The following is a 16,121-nucleotide window of genomic DNA, read 5'->3' as shown; positions in this document are numbered from 1 at the left end:
ACTGGTGCTTCATGGGGATCATCGCTCATAATATGCGCTTAGATGCAGCTGATCTATTTGACACATCATTATGAAGTCATCCAGCGCAAAAAATGAAAACTAAATGAATACGATTCTGGCATGGGGAATACAGTGATAGATGTATCTGCTTTCGACGGGCTCTCGATCCTGCAAGGCATAAAGGAATGTATGAATAGAAACAAATAGCGTGTTCAAAATCTAGAAAGGCGGCCTAAAATTCTCCTTATAAGCCGTCGAGGCCGGGATATTTGGTGCACATTGCCGAGAGAATCATCAGGAACTGGGCATGGGTTCACTGGAGTGCGATTGCTGACTAGTGGTGTTGGTGTGCTAGAGAGTTGCTTCTGGAGATTTGAGAACGAACTGCGATCAGGAAGGCTCCGATAAGCCATATCCCTAATAAGCTTGGGAGCATGAGAAAGGTCTTCGGGCGACAGGAAGAAAGTATCGAGTCTGAGAATCGCCTCGCGAAGTTCAGGTAGGGTGATCCGCTCGCCAGAACGGATGACAAAGATACGCAGAAGGACATTGATAACGCCAGGCGAGAAGGGAAAGCATTTCTGAAAGAAGGTCGAATCACGAAGGAAAGCATTGAATAGTACATCAGATGTCCTTGCAGTTTTCCACGGACAACGACGAGAAAGCATGTTGACGAGAACGATCCCGAGCGACCAAACATCACTCCGTCTTGCCGAGTACGTCGGGCTCTTCCATTCCTCGCCAATGCATTCTGATGGTAATCAGCCATCTAACGTGGTTGAAGGGTCAGGTCAATGAGCTAACCTGGACTCTGATATGACATGCTACCGCATCCAATGTGTTTGCAATCTTCTAGTGTTGTCGCCAAACCAAAATCAGCAAGGAAAACTTTAGTGAAGTCTCTTGAACACAGGACATTCTCTGGCTTGAGATCGCGGTGGAATATACTCTTCTTATGGCAATATTGAAGGGCGTCAATGAGTTGAATGAAAACGCTTTTGAGAAGCGCGTCGTTGTCGCGCAGAAGATGGGTTTTGCCTATGGCGTTGTAGAGGTCTCCGCCCGAGCAGAGGTCGAGAACAATGTATAGATAAAGTCCGTCATAGAAGGCCTTATGAAAGGTGATGATGTTAGGGTGTCCAGATACCTTCGCATGAGCCGAAAATTCTCGCTTTTGGAGAGCGTCGCGTCGCGAACCCTTCTTGTATCTGTGCGTACACTTGACAGCGTAGTATTCCTCAGCATGCTTGGGCGACGTGATATCGACAGCGCGATAGACTTTCCCGTATGAACCAGCACCGAGAAGCTCTAGAAGGAGAAGACGACCGTTCGCAACCAGGTGACCGGCAAAGTCAGGCAAAGGGTGTGTAGAAGGCATAGCGTGAAGAAGAAAAATGGCGAGATAGAAATGTAAAGCGACTCTCAAAGCCGGATGAAAGTGAAGGTGGTGGTAGGAATGAAACAGCGGCGATCAACAGGGCATTGTTTTTGAAATTGGTTTGTCGTCTCAAACAAACTTTGTCGCCGCGACCACCACGACGCAGAAATTTGCCGCCTCAAGGCATTGCTTAAGGGGGAAAGTATTCTCTTTTTGTTCACTGACATTGATGCAATGAAGCACAGATATTTGTTCCGTGCCCGCCCAAGTGCCGAGACCGGGCGACTGCAGTACTTGACTCTGTCCCCTTCAGGTTGCTCTATCTCCCCTGTTGTGTCGTCTCGGGATCTTTGCTACGCTGGGAAACGCATTTCATCGTCTCTCTTCTGGAATAAAATATGCAAATCGCGAGGAATGGAGAGCCTTGACGCCACGTTCATCCGGACCATCTCCGCCCGCCCAGTACGTCACGATACGCTTCCATGGCTCAGATTCACCGATATTACTTAACTGCACTCTAGTTCCTGCCGCTTTTTTCCCCTACGACGACCACACCATGCAGCGTCTTCCTAGCCTTCCGGGAGAAATCGTCGACGCAATCATAGACGAATGTCACGCAGATTCCCATACCCTCGTTTCATGCAGCCTTGTCTCTAAACAATGGTTTGCATCGAGCCGGTATCACCTCTTCTCGACCATCGAATTGTCATCAAAAAACTCGAAGATTTTCTCCAAACTCTTGGGATCGCCTCTCTGCACCATCACGCCCTTCCTGAATGAGATCTCTTTCCATGTCCAAGATGACGTCCAATGGATCCTTGATCTTCTCTCAGAAGGATCTTACTTCGGCACTGTCAAGACGCTCAACGTCTTTTTTTATGGCGTCGACCTCAAAAATTCGCTCCGGGACGCCATCTTGTCTCATTTTTCATCTATTACATACTTGCGCGTTTTTGCGGCCACCATGGCGTGGCGTAGCCTGGTTCCAGACGTTCGTTTCATCTGCTCATTCCCGCGTCTCGAGAATGTCCTTCTCTATGGCCATCACCAGAGCGACTTCCACATTGATTCATCGGTCCGGTTACCGCCAAACATCCGCGCATTAAAGCTCGACCTTCCGAGCCCTGCTCTGGACGGAATCATGCAGTGGTTGCTTGCACACGAGAAACTTCCAACAGTTTCTTCGCTGCATATCTTCCGAGTGCAAGCGGGGCATTGTGCTACTCTTGAAAAGTATACACAGGCTTGTCAAGACACGCTAGAAGATCTTATGATTCTTCTGCATAAGCGGAGCGCCGAGGAAGAAGGTACGACCAATATATCGTCAGAGCGTCAGAACTCACAATATCATACTTAGTCAATTTTGATTTGCGACCCAATACAAATCTTAACAGCATCTTCCTGTCAGCCATTGGCCCGGATGCTATCAAAGCGGCGGGAGCAGTTCTATCTTCTCTTTCATCGCCATACCTGCGAGATGTGATCTTGCGCGTTCCATACGTTCATCTACGGCAAGAAGGATGGGGGGGTCTCGATGCGATGCTAGCGTCCCACATGCAGTCGGTTGCCTGTACAGTTGTTACCGACGATACTCGAAATTACGGCCCTGAATTAAGGAAGAGGTTGCCCACCTTGAATGCATCTGGAGCGCTTCAAGTCGTCGCTCAGAGCCGCTCCAAGATCGCAGCTCACTATTTAAACGATGTCTACTCTCGGTTTAAGGTAAGCGCTTAACGTTACTGCCGGGTGTCCACAATATTAAATTCTTTCTAATATAGCCTTTGTCTCAACTGAGCGTCCTTTCTTCGAGTTGTACTATCTGCTAATACAGTTTGAGTTGAGTATATATGTAGCCACCCACCCACACTCAATTACCCATTAATTAGGCCTAAAATATTGCGTCAATCGATACTAATTGTCCATTCCATGTATTGAAAAGGTTGTGTTAAGGGTATAGAATTGTGAAAAACGGTATAAAAAATGAAAAAACAAAGGTATAAGCGACGTGATATATATATATACAAGCATCAGGGTTTAACCTGACCAGTAGATGCGTGAACATTAGATGCAATACGTTTAATCCGGTCCTTCTCCGCCTCCATGTGCTGTATAAGCAACCCATCAAGGCGCCTCAGAGATTCCTGATCTCGTTGTTTGTGCTGCCACGCCTGGTCACTCTCACTTAGAGTAGCAGGCGGCCCCTGCAGGCTTTTTCTCCCAGACAAAGAATCTGCATGAGATGGACCCGGGTGTTCCTGCGTGTATCGAAAGAAATCAAAGGACGACGTTAATGTCGGATGATTAGTTTCTCCGCTCTTTCGTGATAATTTCTCGGCGAAGAAAGGCAATGGCCGAGAGATATGACCAATAGGCTGTCTGGAATCTACAGCTCCAAATGGTAGTGATGGTCGAGATACGTATGGCGTAGAATGGTTACCAAGCCGCATCAGGAGTGTTTTATGGGTGCTATGGCTTCGTCCAGTAGATGTTGTCCGTGTACGCATGACATACGCTGGCGGTCGTTGTTGAGTGATTGAATTCTCTACTCGAACATCATCGTCGTCGCTCTCGTCCGACGAGTCAAGATCGTCTATAGCATTTGGTTGTGACTGGATGGAGTCGAAGAAAGAGGTTAGAGAAGATGGTGGTGGAGCTGATTGGATTTCGGGAGCAATGCTATTTGAAGGGATAAGTAGAGATAGTGGTGGCGCCCCAGGTCGACGTTCTGACAACGGGGAAGGATGAGGAGGGGGGGAAGGGAAGGGTGGGGTTGTCGGTGAAGGAGCAAGAATTTCTTTCGGCGTGTCAGTAGTTGATGTATCCTCCGTAGGCAACGGCTCGGTAGTCTTAATGTCACAGGGAGGAATGATCCTATGGTGTAATGATGAGGAACGGGGAGGTGGGGACAGAGCAATATTTGCTAAGGAGGAAGAGACTCTAGGTGGTGGAGGTGAGACTGCTTGTGCGCGAACAGTGCTAGCTCGACTCAGAATTACAGGCTGTTCAGATGAAGGAACGTGAGATAGGGTGCTTCGCGAGTGACTGCTGACGCTAGTCAAAGCATCTTGGAACGCTGAAGCTGTCGGTGAAGGTTGCGAGTAGTCTGACAACGAAGTTGATGAACGATGGACGCGTTCTCGGTCGTATTCGCTATACAGAGACTCTGTATGCACACTTGTCACCAATCGCTCTCTACTGGTCTCGAAAGAACTTTCTCGGTCGGACTCCCGCTCCTCCCTTGACTCTCGTAACTCCATTGGTATTGGAGGAGGTGTCATAGTTAACATCCTACCTACTCCGGTTTCATAAGCCTCCAGCAGCACGGATGATGACATGCTTTTTCGCACAACTTGAGCAGCCGAGGTAGTCACTGGAGGTCTTGGGGGTGGTAGAGACTGCTGCGGAGCACCCAAATCAGCCTGAGAAAGCGAATACAGCGGATTGATGATTCGGCGTGGAGGTGGCGCAAGGGGAGTGAGAGGAAGCGGTGTTTCAGCCCGGAGAGGCAGCGAGCTCGGTCTGCTGTCCGGAAGGGGTTCGTGAGATGAGAGCTCACGGCCTTGCCCACGACGGGAAGCTCGACTGCGGGATGATTTCGGCCTTGACAATGACGAGTCCATAGTGGTTTCCAGAATGACGGGATTGGAAATAATTCTCTGGCCCAACATACGTGGAGGAGTGAGTGACGACGCCCCTGACATGGGAGAGGCGGGAGACGTCGGAGAACTTGCATGTAAATTTAGATTATCCAGAGAATGACCGACAGCCGCTTTGAGTAAAGCTTTTCTCCAATCATCGTCTGGATCGAGAGAAGACATTCCAGGGCTCACTGGTGGGGGAAGGCGATCGGCCAATAGCGCCGCCCCCACGGAGTCATGCACACCTAGGCCGTGGAGAGCTGACGCTTGAACAGCAAATGGATACTTAGACGAAGGAAGAGGAAGGTCCACGGCATCTGTAGGATCAATAACGTCGTCGAAAACTGCTTGATTCCCTCTCTGCGAACCCTGGTCGCGTCTAACCCCACGCGCCTTCATGTCTTGCTCAGCCTGCTTCGCCGCACCAACAAGGTCTGACAGCTTCTCTCGTACAACCACAACTCTGCCTTGAGGATTACTTCCGTGGTGCCGTGAACGCGGAGTATGGGACGACGACCGTGGTCGAGCATATTGGGAATAGCCGGAAGCAGTGGTAGAGTCCGAGGCCGTTCTAAGCGCAGGCATCAATACATCAGGTAGCGGGCTAGGACCCACTGGTGTAGTGGGTTTAGATTTTGACTTTCCCACACGGAAAAGGTCTAGAAATGTTGGGGACGCTGGTTTTTTAGGTGTACTGGGCACCGAGGCGAAGTCGGAAGCAGAGGGTTTGGAATGCGCCGGTGGAAGGAAGTAGTTATTCTTGACCAGCAGGCGCAGACGGTAGGAAACATCGTCTTCGTCGTACTCTTGGAGATCATCAATAACCGGAACGTCAACGTTCTCTCCCGTTTCCACTATAGATCGGGGAGAAGGCGGAGACTCTGTTCCCGACACGGTGGACGTTGAAGGAGGATATAGAGAGGTAGAGGTCCCCGTTTGCTGGGTAAAATTAGATAGCATGGAGTCGCGCGCATTCACGCCTGCTTCTGGACCAGATTTCACAAATGCCGAGGGATAAGGTGCCGAGGCTGGGGATACTGCGTCTGATGGTAATGAAGACTGCTGAAACGTTTGCGGCTGACCGTGCTCAATGAGATAAAATTTGTATGCCATACGGGCCAACGTACCATCGCGGTCTCAGGGGACCCTTCGACTGAATTTCCCGTAGAATCACAAATGTCCTCGTGGTTTCCTTCAACCAAACCAGTCGTATCTGATAGCTGCGCGTCCGTAGAAACAGGCCGATGGGGTGAACGAGCTGGACGTGCAGGTGGTTGAGAATCAAAATCGTGTGGACTGCCGAGAATGTCAGATTGAGGCTCCGTCACCATTTGGTTGGCAAGAAACGGCATGTCACTATCCTGGGCCCGAGTAAAAGTGGCGTCCGGGAGAGGACTTTGACCTCCTGTGACTGTTCGAGAACGAGTGCGAGTCCTTGGGCGACGCGAAAGACTGACCCCGCTGGCTATACTAGAACTACTCCCAACGGATCGAAGTGAAGGGGGACGTTGCTGCTCGCTCGTCGCCATGGGCAGCGACGACGACATGTCCGTCGTTGTCCTGAAACAACGTCGACGAAAGGTGCCAAGGGCGCGATCCTGCTGTTGCCATAAGAGGCAACGACCGTACTTTATGCCGAAAAGTCCGGCTGGCATGACAGCGGTCCGTTCTTTGCCTCTCACCACCATCTCAAATTGCAATGTTTCTTGAACAGTGTACACTATTCTTGTCTCTAACCACTTGTGTACCCTAACACTTCTCTTAGATCTACCACAAGCGGCTGGTTGGCTACCGCTATGGCAACTCTTGATATCCGTGACCGCGGTTTTTAATTCGGTACAAAATTTTGTGACGCTCAAGTTGACACGGAAAATATACCCCCGGGCGGCCGGTACGATTCACTGCATGCGTCATACCTAACGGTTTCTAATTAGATCACAGTGACCGGGTTGCAAGCCCGAACATTTGCTGTATGGACACTTACCTCTGCTATTTTGCGGGCATATGCTGCCTACAACATCAACGAAAAACAGTCTGTCAACGTTTCACACATCTGTTTAAAATTTATGGCATTGATCGTACTACCAGCGTATACGACTTGACGCTGTTCACCTATCTCATTGCCTTTGGACATTTTTCGTCTGAGCTTCTCATCTTCCGCACCGCTACCGTCAACCCGGGCCTAATCAGTCCCGTTATTGTTTCAAGTAAGAGTGCAACGGTCGCGCGGTTATAGTCCTTCTGATATAGTGCTTCAGCGACTTCTCTTGTTTGGATGATCTCGCAATACGATTTCTACGTAAAAAGTTCATGAACGCTGGATTGAGTCTGTAAGTGGCGATGCGCTTTCTCGTTTACGAGTTCCAAGACTCATGCATGTGCTATGTTGTAGAAATATATCAGTCAGCTTCCTCGCTTCCATCTATATTCATCTGTCTCCTCCTTTATATCTTGCAAAGCAACCGCCGTACGTTTACTCAAGAGAAGCAAGATGATAGCAAAAATACCCATATAAATTGGAATAGACCTGCTGAATTTTTCCCCGTTGAGTATTCTCCAAGTCATGCATATACCCAAGCGGATCCCCTTGAACAGTTTGGTGGTGTTTAATTCGGCATTCTTGCTGGCGCTTTGCTGCTTCTCACTTCATTGGTTTGGGGTCATGCATTTTTGTCGACTTTTTTGGCGGTTTTAATCTTCTTTCTCCTTCGCGACCACGCTACCATCAGGTACGGAAAACAAGAGAAGACAATCCTGGCCTTGAAGCGCGATCACGGTCAACAATAACGACAAAGAGTGATTCACCTCGCCAGATTACAACATACTCGTGGCTTATGACAGACTTTCGATGCTTTGATCGTCTAGACGGCAGAATCACCGTTATTAAAATATCGGCATCTGGCCGTTAATAACAAGTCGGCTCGCTCGTAGGAAGTACTGAAAAGTTACTGCCGAACCCCAGGCCATGTTTCTTCCAGGACTGCGCACCAGTTCATGTGTAATAGCCCTGTCTTGTGAGGATCTAGGATGACCATTTGACCAAGGGACTGCACTTGAAACACAGCTGGAAAGATCAATCGATCACGCGCAGGGTATCTTTCTCTATAAGGGGGCACAAATGCCACCTCTTGAATATTACATCCTGCCCCGCACGTTGGATGGCGTAAGACTGGGAAATCAGAGGTATTCCTGTGATCCCTTGATGGAGCCAGATCTGACGAGATGGGCCAGGATTGGTCGAATTGAAGAGCAGGATCACGATATGAAATAAACTTTGAGAACCGTTGAGGTCACTTGAGGGGTGCCGACCTGAGTCGGTGCGGAATTCTGGCGGAATGAATTCCTTTTGGACCGGAAGGTGAATGGGGCGGGAACTAGCTTGCCCTCGGTATGTAACGACTTACCACACGTTTGCCTTCGCCCTGAGCTATAACGAGGCCAAGAAGTGATCGAATGGTATAAGCTCGGATGCGCAATAATCCTGCAACATGATCCATGACATTGATGATGTGAAGGGTTCTGACGCACGTGACGGGCTCCTTTAAAGATGGCCGGGTCTCAAAAAGACACGCTCATGTTCCACAGTCTCTGTCAATTTCCACCACTTGGCGTCCCCTGATACATTTCCCCCTTCCCAATATCCAGTCACTCGCGTTACTACTACCATTTAATGAGTTCTACTGCTCCAATCCAATACCCTCCCGAACTGCTCTTTAGAATCTGCTCTCATGTCTACTCTGCTTGCCTTCCACCTATTAATTCATCCCTGGATCCACTCATAACCACAGAATGTGGTGTTCCTACTTCATTGCCGTCTTCAGTGCCTCCTGGGAATTGGTCCGAACCTATGAGTCGACGCACCCTTGCTAACCTTTGCCTCGTGAATCACGATTGGTATGACGCCGCAAAGCCATGGCTCTGGCGGAAACTAGAGGTGCGTGATTTCGTGCTGCTCAAAGGACGTCGTGCTGAAACTCATGTAGGTTCGACTCCCGCGCAGTTGGCTCTCACTAGTGGACGAGATCGCTTGGGAGTATGATGAAGAGACTGTCGACCAAGTCATGGAGAAGACGGCTAAGGCTGCAGCAGAGACAGCAGTTAAATCTGGTATATCCTCTGTTCCCACAGACAAGGAGGCAGCACGGAAATTACAAGAGTCCATACTCTGTTCTATTCACACGCCGGAGGATGCCATTTCTCCCGACTTGTTGTCCCCGATGGCCTCCCGGGAACCCAGTCCGCGACGTTTCAGACACAAGAGTAAAAGTCCAGCGCGCTGGGAGCTCGTTCGTTCCATTAGTACTGCTATTCAGGATGTAATGGAGCGGCAGGATCCGGCCGTATACAGTTCGTCTGTTTTGCCATGTCTCATTTCCATTGTTCTCATAGTCCGCTACGCAGTCCCAACACCTCAAGACACGCGTCCCGGTCGCTTCATACGGCATCTCGATTTCAACCATTTCCGTACAATCGGCATGCGCAGGTCTGTCGAGGAGGGTGTAAATAGCCGCTTCGTAACCGGGGACCGTGTTGAAGCAGTGCTCAAAGTAAGCGATGTCACGGTACTTCAGAGAATAGCCAGCATAACTGATCACCTGCGGAAAGGAAATGCCAAACCTGACGACATTTGGCGCCACGGAATATATGGATGGTGCGCTGACCTTTGCAGTTCTAAACGAACTGTTCCTTCGCGGGGCTCCTTCCCGAGGCCGTGGTCGAAACTCTCGTGGCCGTGCCCTCACCGATACCCATGACATCGACGACGAAGATAGAGAACGACGCCGCCAATGTTTAGACCTCGAGGCTGTGGATCTCACAGGATGTGTCAGTGCGGTTTTCGTCAAGGCCCTGACAGACTTTGTTACGTGCCACATAATTCAAAGCGACGCCGAGTCAGAGAATGGGGAAGATTCTTCTAGACGTTCACATTCCGAAGATCAGATGACTTTTCCTGGTCTTCAACGACTGGGCCTGCGTGGGGTTAAATCAATTTTGCCGGACATCCTGACACCATTTGTCCTTGCCTTTTCTTCACTTACCCATTTGGACCTATCCGGTACTCGCGTCACTCCAGAACTGTTGGCGGAGTTGGGGAAGTCATCTACTGTGCGTTTGAGCTCACTCGCTCTCGCACGATGTGTACGGTTGACCGGAGAAAGCATCAAAACTTTCCTCGTCGAGTCCCCTGTCAGTGCTGGAATCTCAGAACTAAACTTGTATGGCGACGCAACGTTTGGCTGTCCTCTTTCCCATGAGGAACTGAAGACCATCGTATCCTTTGCTCCTTGTTTCATAAGTAGGGAGCTCCTGTACCTTGATCTGTCGAGTGCGCCGATCGACGAGGAGATCCTCCAAGCCTGTGTTACTCTTCCAAAATTACGTTCATTCGGCCTATCGCATATTCCTGACGTGCATCTCGGTGCAATCGCAAACTTTTTGCAAGCAAAAGCTAGCAATGTCGAGGTGCTAACATTGATTGGCACATCACCAGAATTAGACTGTGGCATGAGGCCAAGATCCGGGGAGAACGGCGCTCCTCGAGGATCATCTCGTCAGTCGTGCATAGCTCTCCACTCCTATATTATCCGGCCGCTGTGTTGTCCGCCTTTTTCTTTTAGCCTCACAGTGCCTTCGGGATCGAGGCCACCACCGACTCGACTTAGAGTTGTTGAGCTGTCAACAGCTATGCTCTGTGGACTAGGGGCTGGGGCGGGCAGTTGGAGAACTGTGCGCAGCAAGGGTGGGAGAGGATGGTATGTGGACACCGCATCCGGCTGGGTAGCGGAATCTGGAGAGAGTCAGCTGAGAAGAGATTTGGAACCTGAGCACCCGTTGAGGGTCGAGTTAGAGAGGTTATCAGAAGCGAACGGAAACGTGAGCAGCGGTGTTGGATGGCATGCAAGAAAGATGGAGGTACGTTAATGGCACTTGTTTGTCGAGCCTTGTTGACTTGGAATTTTGATAGATCCTGCATGGGTACGGAATGCTCGGGCGGGAGGATGGGCTATACGGCGCTGTTTCATTTGCGTACCAGGGTTGAAGCTGAAGAGTTTCACCTAAACAGCACAACTAATCTACAATTTACAAGCTGTATACATAGAGGAGTACGGTAATCAATTTGCGATCAAAATGTGGGTGAGGACCCTAATAGAAGGAAGGGTGTAGTTGTTATCAGAAATGACTGTAAGAGGGTTGTTAAATGACGTTTCATAGATGCGTTCATGATCAAGTGGACGAGAATGGGAATTTGAGAGCCTATTCGCAATATCTGGCTCGACGACATGCTGCGCAGAAGGGCGGAGACACGCATAAAAGGCGTGGTTACCGTCATACACGTGGCCATATATAATACTATGTTCGGGTCTATTCTCGACCGCCGCACAGCTTTTCAACAAAAACAACCAACAGCTTTCTAACAGCACCCACCTTCCTTTCCCAGCTTCCGTTCTTCCGTCGTTACAGCTTCAACATGCAGGGTGTGTGCTACCACTTCAGAATATTTTCTCACTGACCTGCTGTAGATAACAGCAGTACCGTGCATGACTTCGAGCACACAGCAGTCTCTGATAATACCCATACAAATATCAGTTCAGAATCTAATGCGGAGACGAACACACCTTTGATAACTACATCCCCTACTCAGCAGTCTTCTCTCCCCTGCCGGAGGAAAGCGACAGGAGACGCCGTGAACAGGACCACCTCTCGCCGTTCGACTCATCGATCTTTCTCACTTTCGCGAGCTAAAACTGTGATGTTCACACCGGAGAAAGTAATTGGTCCATCACCCGGAGTATGGCAAAGTATCAGATCGATATTGTTGGCCTCGTGTATGCAGACAGGCAGCCACTCATCCTCAGGTTTTCGCTGACAGATTTTCAGGGCTTAATCTCCTACTGCTGTTCATCCCAGTATCCGTGCGTCGTTATCTAGAAATACTCACGCGATGTTCTCATGCCGACATAGTGGGCTCTCCATTTCGCCTTCGCTGGTGAGAAGGACACTGTCATCTTTGTTTGTGCGTTCAAATGCTATTATCTTGGTGTAGAATGTTCAGAACAACATAACAGGTTCATTTCTTGCTATTATACCCCTGGCCAAGGTAAAGTTGATCTAGCTACTAGTCGTAAATTAGGTGGCATGATCTTTCTTGGATGATTTAGCTTCTGGCCTTCGCCACCGATGAACTCTCTATGAGAGTTGGACAGACCCTAGCGGGACTTTTGAATGCTACCCTCGTAGGTGCCAGTTATACACCACCTCATCTGCGTTTCTCAGGACTTTCATCTTCAGGGAAACGCGTACGTTATTGATACAATGATACCATAAGCCGCCACTAAACGAAGATTATATCATCCAGTGTAGAACTGATTGTCGCTGTAGGTTCCCGAAGAACCCGTATCGATCATACCCTAACTCAATTACTTCCATCAGATAATATCCCTTGTAAAATGTGAACTTCAAATCGTGCAGTCTTCACGTAAGTCCATACCTTCACGTCTCCGCTCTTGTGCATTGCAACTACTCTGTTCTACAATGTGATTACTGGAACAAAGTGCTGAGTGTCAATATTTGTTTTCTGTAGTGGTCGGTTCTATTCTCAGTAACCTTCGTACGCGCCTATTTGTTCATCCATGGCGGTTATCTTATCGTATGAAGTTTTGGTTCTCGGCATGTGTTTCTTCGCGGGAGGGATCAAGTTCCAAGAACAAGGATTTGGACAAAGTGTGTAGACCATCTCTTGGCGATCTTAGTCTCTCTTGGCGTCAATCTGACATTTCACGTACTTAGTGGCTACCCAGCTTAACTCTTCTCTACTTGCTATCAGCGTCATTGCCGTCCTCTTACCTGCTGCCTTCCACTTCTCAGTAGTCGGTGATACTGAGAATGACGAAGCCTCAGATATCCTGAATGTTAGCCATGGGGTAGGTCTCCCAATACCACCTCTGCTAGATTTGCATTGACGTCATTTAGACCTCAATCATTCTGCTATTTAGTAAGAGTACCTGGATTTAATCCTATGCAAAAGACTAAAGTCCGCACCAGTTTACATCTCCTACTTGGTTTTCCAGCTCTTCTCTCATGCTTCACTGTATGCAGATGAAGGTGAAGACTCGATCAAATCCACACGTTACGGAGCCAAGAAGCACAAGGCTGAACCACCAATTGAAATGCAGACACAAAATATTGGCACAGTTTCCTCTGCAACTAGCGCGACGATTGCGCCTCGAATAGAGCTTAGAGATACTCATGATGTTGAAAAGAACTCCGCACATTTGAAAGAAGAGGCCGAGCAACCCCAATTGGGTCTATGGGTCACCGTCGGACTACTAGCTCTTGTCACTGTGGTAAGTCTGCTTTATTTTTATTTGTTCATGAGCGCTGCTCAGGTATCTATTAGCTGGTCGCGGTTACGGCAGAATGGTTAGTAGATTCCATCGACGGTATGACGAACGGTGGTGCGATCAGTAAAGAGTTTGTTGGAATGATTCTTCTTCCAATCGTGGGAAATGCTGCTGAGCATGCCACTGCTGTGACAGTGTCAATGAAAGATAAGCTGAATCTCAGTCTGAGTGTTGCTGTTGGATCAAGCATCGTGAGTGGTACTTTTCTTCGTGGAGACCTGGCTGACAATTTCCTCTAGCAAATTGCCCTCTTCGTAATCCCGTGAGCATGGGTAGCTCTTACAAATGATCTGCCGCTGATTTTGTTTCTCAGCTTTATTGTGACTCTTGCGTGGATAATGGGCAAACCATTGACATTACTATTTGATCCCTACGAATCTGTAGCCATGTTTCTCGCAGGTACGGACCTTTCTGAGTTCATTGAAAGCGACGACTCAGCTTATTATGGACTAGTTCTAACTGTCAACTATGTTGTGCAAGATGGCAAATCTAACTGGCTAGAGGTTCGTGCATCAACCTCCATTACCACCGAATGTTGACTGACTCCGGATACAGGGCATGATTCTAATGTGTAAGCCCTCGTTTCCACAACTAGAATTCCTTCCAATTGAACATCCGACGCCAGGTCTATATGTGATCCTCGCCGTTACGTTCTGGTTCTATCCAGGTAGGTCTTGTACCATTCGATAATTCCTCTTTAAACAACGGTCCTCCAGGAATTGATCCCTCCGGTGGCCTCTTAACGCAATGTACTACTTGACTAGCTATATTCCTACAGATACTAAGTAGAGTGAGCACCGGTGTAGGACCGGCCATTATTTTTTAACAATAATATTATGAAAATAGGGTTGAGACATTGGACCACTTGATGTGTATATTCCTAGTCTTTACGCTCACTACATTTTGTAATGTTCTCATACAGTCACGTAGTCCCCAGGAGTTTCCGTACGACATTATCTTATTTCATGATCATAACTTCGCTCTCTCTGAATCATCCACCAATGTTACACCAGCAGATGCAAGGACAACACTGTCTCTTTCTTTCACCTTGGTTACTAGAGCAACATGAGTACGATGATTGGTAGTATGCATTATGCGCGACATACAGAACACGACCTTGGGACCCTCCTTCCACATTAACGTCACTAGTGTCTCGCCCGGGTAAACGACGCCTGCGAATCTAACTTTGATGTCCTTGAAAGGACCGAACGTCTTCAGTACATGTTTACCGGATATGCCCATTGAGCAAAGCCCATGTAGAATAGGCCGGTCGAATCCACCAATCGCAGCGAATTCGGGAAGAATCTGAGGTGATCAGGTGAAACGAGTTATTTCAGAGATTTAGTAGGAGGTACTGACATGTAGTGGGTTCATGTCGCCACTCAATCTAGAAAAGTTTACCTGAATACGTCAAACTGACAAACGACACAAATCATGCGACAAACCGGTACAAAGCGGCCTGCGTTGGGGTCGTTTTCTCTTCCAAGACAGTATCTGGAGCCCGTTTTGGTATCGCATTCGCGGCGGTAGCTGGTCCTCGGTCTAAAATTCGCGTCCTTAAGGACACATCCAAGGCGGGATTACGAGATGCTGTTACCTTTCCCTACGCGCTTTCCACCAAAGCGGCCAGAACCACGAATGAAGACGGTAGATTGATTCTCGAATATGAGGGCTCCGGTATGTTTGTCTCGGGTTTCATTGATAGTGGTGACAGCAGCCGCCTTTCCCTTATCCAAGGCCTCGAGTAAGCTAAGATTAAACCTGAGTTGGACAACTAGAGAATTTCAACGACAATAATTCTAACCGGACTCGAGTGACAAGTTCACCGCTAGTGGGGATCGGTGCTTTGATGCTGAGGAACTGCTCGCCATGGAGTAACTTGGCCTATAAGCCAATCTGTAAGAGAACAAAGCGAAAGTGCATGAAACCGACGAACAGGGTTGTAGTCTGGAAGCCAATCTGAAGGGAAACCACTGCTGGCAAGAAACTGGGGAATGACACCGAACGTCGGGATTGCGCTAAATTCTTCGTCTCCCTCAAAGGTCCATTTAAGCTCCTTTTCTGTAGCACCTATTCCCAGATTGTAGAGTATAACATCGCGCTGTATGCCGGATGAGAGGTCGTGTCAAGTAAGATGTAGGGACACATGCCTCGGTATACGAGTACTCAGTTGGCTCAACTATCATCTTCTTGGCCTCGACGACAATATCAGCATCCTCTGGATCAGCGAAAGGGTTGGGATCTAAAAAGTTGACCATGGTGGTAAGGGAGCAAACAGGTCTAAGTAAACCCGCACGTCCTCTCCAATAAATGGGGGATGCCGGCGATCAACGGCAAAGCCATGACGCCGGGGAAGGGTGAAGAAGAATCACATGAAACTGGACCGATGAATGTCGGGCTTCTAGTGTGCACTTGAATCGGGTTTATGTAAAATTTACACAAGTCTAATTGGTAAGAGCTTCTTGTTACTTGGTCTCTCTGACCCCTCGCTGCTATGCAGACGTTGAATCTCTGCATCCTTGCGCGTATGATACCAGCCTCTGAGACGGCTCCGATTTTATCATGTGAGCGGCAGCGACTTGTGCGAACTGAATATGTCTCAGTTTGCTCGGATGACGAATATCCCCTTGCCAGCCTCCAGGTATGATCTTTGCTACCTCTTTGCAGGATGTGCTGATAGCTCTCATCGTCTCGCCAGATTCA

At 48.7% G+C, this 16,121-nt stretch overlaps 7 protein-coding genes across 7 annotated transcripts; 4 read left to right on the top strand and 3 right to left on the bottom strand.

Annotated features, from left to right (window-relative positions):
- Nucleotides 1-18: 18 nt before the first annotated feature.
- EV420DRAFT_1625649 (kinase-like protein) lies at nucleotides 19-1,469 on the bottom strand (the record flags this gene model as incomplete). Its single annotated transcript, XM_060475984.1, has 3 exons — nucleotides 805-1,469; nucleotides 386-751; nucleotides 19-53 (listed from the first exon to the last, which is right to left on the bottom strand). The coding sequence occupies exons 1-3, from the start codon at nucleotides 1,376-1,378 to the stop codon at nucleotides 19-21; spliced, it is 975 nt and encodes a 324-aa protein (XP_060339638.1). The 5' UTR covers nucleotides 1,379-1,469.
- A 306-nt stretch (nucleotides 1,470-1,775) lies between these two features.
- On the top strand, nucleotides 1,776-3,305 carry EV420DRAFT_70351 (uncharacterized protein). The gene is made up of 3 exons (XM_060483157.1): nucleotides 1,776-2,685; nucleotides 2,736-3,100; nucleotides 3,157-3,305. Exons 1-3 carry the CDS (start codon nucleotides 1,935-1,937, stop codon nucleotides 3,202-3,204), a joined length of 1,164 nt encoding a protein of 387 aa, XP_060339637.1. The 5' UTR covers nucleotides 1,776-1,934; the 3' UTR covers nucleotides 3,205-3,305.
- Nucleotides 3,306-3,405: 100 nt separating this feature from the next.
- EV420DRAFT_1634254 (uncharacterized protein) lies at nucleotides 3,406-6,563 on the bottom strand (the record flags this gene model as incomplete). The annotated part of the gene is made up of 2 exons (XM_060476294.1): nucleotides 3,406-6,093; nucleotides 6,144-6,563. 2 exons carry the CDS (start codon nucleotides 6,561-6,563, stop codon nucleotides 3,406-3,408), a joined length of 3,108 nt encoding a protein of 1,035 aa, XP_060339636.1.
- A 152-nt stretch (nucleotides 6,564-6,715) lies between these two features.
- On the top strand, nucleotides 6,716-7,330 carry EV420DRAFT_1616318 (Erg28 like protein-domain-containing protein; the record flags this gene model as incomplete). The annotated part of the gene is made up of 5 exons (XM_060475111.1): nucleotides 6,716-6,731; nucleotides 6,782-6,907; nucleotides 6,958-7,048; nucleotides 7,105-7,223; nucleotides 7,275-7,330. 5 exons carry the CDS (start codon nucleotides 6,716-6,718, stop codon nucleotides 7,328-7,330), a joined length of 408 nt encoding a protein of 135 aa, XP_060339635.1.
- A 1,211-nt stretch (nucleotides 7,331-8,541) lies between these two features.
- Nucleotides 8,542-11,098, top strand: EV420DRAFT_70126 (uncharacterized protein). Its single transcript, XM_060483138.1, has 5 exons — nucleotides 8,542-8,950; nucleotides 9,000-9,363; nucleotides 9,418-9,563; nucleotides 9,622-10,929; nucleotides 10,982-11,098. Exons 1-5 carry the CDS (start codon nucleotides 8,687-8,689, stop codon nucleotides 11,054-11,056), a joined length of 2,157 nt encoding a protein of 718 aa, XP_060339634.1. The 5' UTR covers nucleotides 8,542-8,686; the 3' UTR covers nucleotides 11,057-11,098.
- Nucleotides 11,099-11,767: 669 nt separating this feature from the next.
- EV420DRAFT_1258087 (calcium/proton exchanger) lies at nucleotides 11,768-14,108 on the top strand (the record flags this gene model as incomplete). The annotated part of the gene is made up of 14 exons (XM_060466871.1): nucleotides 11,768-11,843; nucleotides 11,896-11,978; nucleotides 12,177-12,314; nucleotides 12,448-12,493; nucleotides 12,599-12,625; nucleotides 12,673-12,738; nucleotides 12,805-12,938; nucleotides 13,017-13,361; nucleotides 13,415-13,609; nucleotides 13,658-13,680; nucleotides 13,732-13,817; nucleotides 13,872-13,921; nucleotides 13,974-13,989; nucleotides 14,044-14,108. The coding sequence occupies 14 exons, from the start codon at nucleotides 11,768-11,770 to the stop codon at nucleotides 14,106-14,108; spliced, it is 1,350 nt and encodes a 449-aa protein (XP_060339633.1).
- A 13-nt stretch (nucleotides 14,109-14,121) lies between these two features.
- Nucleotides 14,122-15,676, bottom strand: EV420DRAFT_1661909 (hydroxysteroid dehydrogenase; the record flags this gene model as incomplete). The annotated part of the gene is made up of 8 exons (XM_060478927.1): nucleotides 14,122-14,473; nucleotides 14,525-14,723; nucleotides 14,778-14,805; nucleotides 14,864-14,960; nucleotides 15,016-15,167; nucleotides 15,223-15,302; nucleotides 15,355-15,519; nucleotides 15,563-15,676. 8 exons carry the CDS (start codon nucleotides 15,674-15,676, stop codon nucleotides 14,388-14,390), a joined length of 921 nt encoding a protein of 306 aa, XP_060339632.1. The 3' UTR covers nucleotides 14,122-14,387.
- Nucleotides 15,677-16,121: the final 445 nt, after the last annotated feature.

Source organism: Desarmillaria tabescens (genome assembly GCF_030435595.1).
Source record: "Desarmillaria tabescens strain CCBAS 213 chromosome Unknown EV420scaffold_1, whole genome shotgun sequence".
Taxonomy (NCBI): domain Eukaryota; kingdom Fungi; phylum Basidiomycota; class Agaricomycetes; order Agaricales; family Physalacriaceae; genus Desarmillaria; species Desarmillaria tabescens.
This window is presented reverse-complemented; position numbering and strand designations above follow the sequence as displayed.

What these genes read in the sequence shown, in the direction of transcription:
- EV420DRAFT_70351 (XM_060483157.1), top strand. Translation starts at nt 1,935, where the DNA reads ATGCAGCGTCTTCCTAGCCTTCCGGGAGAAATCGTCGACGCAATCATA. An exon ending in GCGGAGCGCCGAGGAAGAAG is followed by an intron (nt 2,686 to 2,735) that starts GTACGACCAATA and finishes TATCATACTTAG; the next exon opens with TCAATTTTGATTTGCGACCC. An exon ending in ATGTCTACTCTCGGTTTAAG is followed by an intron (nt 3,101 to 3,156) that starts GTAAGCGCTTAA and finishes TTTCTAATATAG; the next exon opens with CCTTTGTCTCAACTGAGCGT.
- EV420DRAFT_70126 (XM_060483138.1), top strand. Translation starts at nt 8,687, where the DNA reads ATGAGTTCTACTGCTCCAATCCAATACCCTCCCGAACTGCTCTTTAGA. An exon ending in GGCTCTGGCGGAAACTAGAG is followed by an intron (nt 8,951 to 8,999) that starts GTGCGTGATTTC and finishes AAACTCATGTAG; the next exon opens with GTTCGACTCCCGCGCAGTTG. An exon ending in GTGTTGAAGCAGTGCTCAAA is followed by an intron (nt 9,564 to 9,621) that starts GTAAGCGATGTC and finishes ACCTGCGGAAAG; the next exon opens with GAAATGCCAAACCTGACGAC.